The following is a 4365-nucleotide window of genomic DNA, read 5'->3' on the forward strand; positions in this document are numbered from 1 at the left end:
GTTTTTAATATTTTTCTGTTAATAAAGTTTATATTTTCCTATATACTCCTGTGGTTCTCCTATGATTATACTGATTTGTCTGGAGTAGGTATTTAAAGGGGCCTAGACATTGTTCGTGGCCACCTTACATTATGAGTCTGGGTTTTTGTGTAGTGCTAATTCTCTCTGTGTTTTTCACAGCAGGCCCCAGCATTATAAATATGGATTTTAGAGCCTGTGACGGCACATGGCTCACACAAATCGATAGTGTTTTTAATGACACCAATGAATTGGGCGCGGAGGGGAACTCGAAGGGCTTACAGGAAACGGTGGCAACATTTAAGGATCTATTGAGGAAACGTACTAAGGTGTGGTGGAACCATGCGTTCCTTGAGAGATATCTGCAGAAGGGACTCATTCCAAGAGGCTTAAGAGTCCAGGTCTTCCCATCCTTCCCAGTGGAGGATTCTAATATCAGGGAAAGATGGGAGGACTGTGCTAGTAAATGTTCGGTAGGATTTATGGAGATACTCAAGGAAATGAATGCGAATTCTTTGAAAGATATGGAGACGGAGATTGAGGCGTTACAGATGACGATCAAAAGAGATATGTCTAGTGAAGCCCTTAAGAAATTTAATGGTGATATCGAGAAGGAAGTACAGAAGTGGGTGGAGGACATCCAACAAATAAAATCAAAGAAATTTCAACGTGATATAAACGATAAACAGACAAATAAAATGTACAGATGGAGGAGTGGGAATGAACGCTCACGTTCATATTATCGGAACGAGTCACGTTCTAGATCTCGATCGGCCTCGTATAAATCCACCACATCTATGGATGACAAACATGGAGGGAGGAACGGTCTCCCTGAAAAAATGAAGGATGGTCCACATGGGAGTGGAAAAATGACCACTAGACAAAATGTAAAGAAAGGGTCGGCAGGGAAACAGTCGGATGGTCGGACCCAGGGGGGTTTGCAGGTAATCAATTTGTCCGACCATGTCCTCACTAGTAGCCAGTTGAGTGTTTTGAGTAGAGGTCTTTCTTTTTCACCAACTAATGGCTTTAATTTTTTTACAGCCTTAAAGGACCTCCACCTATTTTCACGTAAATTGATTTTGAAGAAACTGCATTCTGGAAGGGGACATGGGTCGGACACTTTGGGCTGCACGGAGGAGGAGACTCTCCGGATTTTGGAGGAGCTATTGGAGGAACAGTCTAGTACGTCTATAGGTAAGTTCTCACCGGCTATACTTCCCAGATCCACGAGGTTTCCCCCCTTGTCATTATGCCCCGCAGTGGAAGTCTTTACCAAATTAGTAACGGAGGACCTCAAGAAATTGTCCACACGGAGGCAGTTTGACAATTTAACAAGAAATGAGAGAGAGGCCATTGGCCAACTTCAATCATGGAATGATGTGGTCTTTAAGGCTGCTGACAAGGGGGGAAACATCGTGGTCTGGCCGGTGGTGAAATATGAAAAAGAGGCATTTAGACAGCTCCGGAATGAGACTGTATATGTAAGGCTTACCCATAACCCGGTGGTCTCCTTCTCTGTGCAGCTACAAAAAATTCTGTGCCGAGCTTTTGAAAAGGGGATAATAAACAAAAAAGTCCTGGATGGCCTGATGGTTGCATATCCCAAGGTACCAACATTTTACCTCCTGCCTAAGGTCCACAAGGACCCGGTCAGCCCCCCGGGACGTCCTATTGTGTCCGGTATGCAGGGCCTATGTGACCCTGCATGTAAATTTATAGATTATTATCTTAAAACATTGGTGGAAACGCTACCGTCATTTGTGAAGGACACAACGGACGTCCTGACTAGGGTTGACGGGGTCTTTGTGGACAGTGGGACTCTCCTCGTAACAGCTGATGTAGAGGCCCTCTATACCTGTATCGAACACACTGATGGTCTACGGGCGGTCCGCTTCTTCCTGGGGGCCTCCGACCTGGACGGTCCTTTGTGTGAGCTTATCCTTGAGTTGTTGGAATTCGTTCTAACGCATAATTTTTTTACTTTTAAGGATTTCTTTTACCAACAAAAGCGTGGCGCAGCCATGGGTGCGGCCTGCGCGCCCGCGTACGCCAGCCTCTTCCTGGGGTTTTGGGAGAGGTTGGTTTTTGGTGACGCGGGGGCGGAGGCCGCCGACCATGTGCTGTGTTGGCTGCGCTACATTGATGACGTTTTATTTTTTTGGCGTGGAACGGAACAACAACTCAGGGATTTTATGGCTGTGCTCAATTCGAATTCATTTAATATCAGGCTTACTTATAAGTATGATTATGATACCATCGATTTTCTGGATATCTGTCTTAAAGTTGGTCCTGATTTATCTATTGAAACGGATGTGTTTCGAAAAGAAACAGCAGTGAACTCATTGGTTCATGCTTCATCTGGGCACAGCCAAGCCACCATTAGGGCCGTCCCGGTCGGACAGTTCCTCCGGATGAGGCGGATCTGCTCCACTGACCATACCTTTGAAAGACAGGCCGAGGACCTAAGTGAACGGTTCCATCAAAGGGGGTACAGTAGGCGGTGTGTTCGGCATGGGTATAATAGGGCCAGGAGAACCCCACATAATCATCTGCTCTACAACAAGAAGAGGAATCCCTCTTCTCCCTTGGAGATGAGACAATTAGATTTATATCAGAGTACAATCATGAGTGGGACAACATCAGAGCTATCCTTGGGAAACATTGGCGTATCCTCAGCACGGAACCCTCCCTGGGTCCGTACCTTTCCGACTATCCTCGCATGACCCCACGGAGGGCCAAAAATTTGAAAGATCTCTTGGTAAAGAGCCATTATACGGCACCCACAGTAGGCCTTTTTGGCTCTACACGACCGAGTAGGGGTTGTCATACTTGTGGCCGCTGTCTCGCCTGCGCCAATGTCCAGCGCAGCACCTCCTTTCACTCTGCTGACGGCACAAGGGAATTCCAAATCAAAGACTATATTTCCTGCACTAGCAGGAATGTGGTATATTATGCCACTTGTGGGTGCCCACTTATTTATGTGGGCCTGACGTCGAGAGAACTAAGAGTAAGAGTGAGGGAGCATGTGCGGGGCATTGGCGCGGCCAAGACAGTGGCGGACATATCGGAGTTAACTACGATCCCTAAACATTTCAGGGAGGTTCACAATTGTGATCCAAGAAGCTTTATGGTCCGGGGGATTGAATTGGTTCACATGGGTATACGAGGTGGAAATGTGAAACAGCTCCTTGCTCAGCGAGAACTTAAGTGGATTGTGACCCTGGACACGGTCAAGCCCCATGGTCTTAATGAGACCTTGAATTTTGCCCCATTCCTATAAATATGTTTTAGATAGTTATAGTTTTATATGGCCCGATAAATGAGTTCCCCTCTGTATATGTTGTTGTTGTTTTGTTTCTTCTTCTTTTTTATGATTTATTATTTTTGTTTATTGTTTTAACTTAGTGCACTTGAAATTGGACCTATTGTTCTTCCCTTCCTGATGTGGATTCAAGAACGGGACAGAAAAGAACATCGGGATAGTGCTACATTATGGAATTGCTATGGACTACTATTACTGTACATATTATGTTATAATGGTTGTTATTCTTTTGTATGACCCATGATGTCTGATCCTGTCCGTCTCTTTTGCGGTGTTCATACGCTTATGTAGGCTCATCTTTTCACTGTTGATGTAGTGTGATTATTAGCCGTGGTTAACTTGCTGTGGTGCGCGTGCGTCGGCTTGCTCCGCCCCCCTGCGCCTTCTGGGTCCGGCCGATGTGCGTCCGCGGCGGGTGACTGGGTTGCCATGGTTCCCATGCACCCACTCGCCTGTCCGCTGACGTGGGCCGGGCTTGGGGGGGTGGCAGGGGGTGGGCCGCCGGCGCATGCGCCGCCATTCACAGCGCTACACAGCCTGCGGTCACATTATTGTCATGTGACCCAGGAAGTGATGTTAAAAGGTCCTGGCTGCAGAAACAAGGCACTCCCCTTGAGAAAGCCAAGTATAGGAGCGGCGAAACGCGCGTCGGGGGTTGCGCCCTATCCAGGGACCCCTTTGTGCATGGTAAGATCCGGGTATGGTTGGTGTCTGGAGGGAGATCTTGTTTATGCTGGCAAGCAATGTATTATTACCAGTCCCTCCCATGGCATTGTTCACATCCCTGCCTCAGCATGGTGCATGATTATCTGGTCTGGAGCAATGGAGCTTCTTTTAGTGTCAGTGACACTTACTACATAGGTGGACCAGATGGCATTGTCCTATTATGAGATGGTGGGGGTGCCATGGATCTTCTAGTGTTTAACATTTACCCATAATTACAAGGCACAATTATCATATCACCATATAGTATATGTATTGACTATATATGTGTTTGGGTGTTCCTGGTGTTTTCTATTGGT

General features: G+C 46.7%; 1 protein-coding gene across 1 annotated transcript; it reads left to right on the forward strand.

Annotated features, from left to right (window-relative positions):
• Positions 1-200: 200 nt before the first annotated feature.
• LOC138666794 (uncharacterized) lies at positions 201-3876 on the forward strand. Its single transcript, XM_069754968.1, has 2 exons — positions 201-1215; positions 3427-3876. The coding sequence occupies exons 1-2, from the start codon at positions 201-203 to the stop codon at positions 3462-3464; spliced, it is 1053 nt and encodes a 350-aa protein (XP_069611069.1). The 3' UTR covers positions 3465-3876.
• The last annotated feature ends 489 nt before the right edge of the window (positions 3877-4365 follow it).

Source organism: Ranitomeya imitator, chromosome 2, assembly GCF_032444005.1.
Source record: "Ranitomeya imitator isolate aRanImi1 chromosome 2, aRanImi1.pri, whole genome shotgun sequence".
In the NCBI taxonomy this organism is placed as follows: domain Eukaryota; kingdom Metazoa; phylum Chordata; class Amphibia; order Anura; family Dendrobatidae; genus Ranitomeya; species Ranitomeya imitator.

Excerpts from the sequence above, each read along its gene's own strand:
- LOC138666794 (XM_069754968.1), top strand. The coding sequence starts at position 201 with ATGGATTTTAGAGCCTGTGACGGCACATGGCTCACACAAATCGATAGT. Across the intron at positions 1,216-3,426 it reads ACAGTCTAGTACGTCTATAG|TGCACTTGAAATTGGACCTA; the intron begins GTAAGTTCTCAC and ends GTTTTAACTTAG.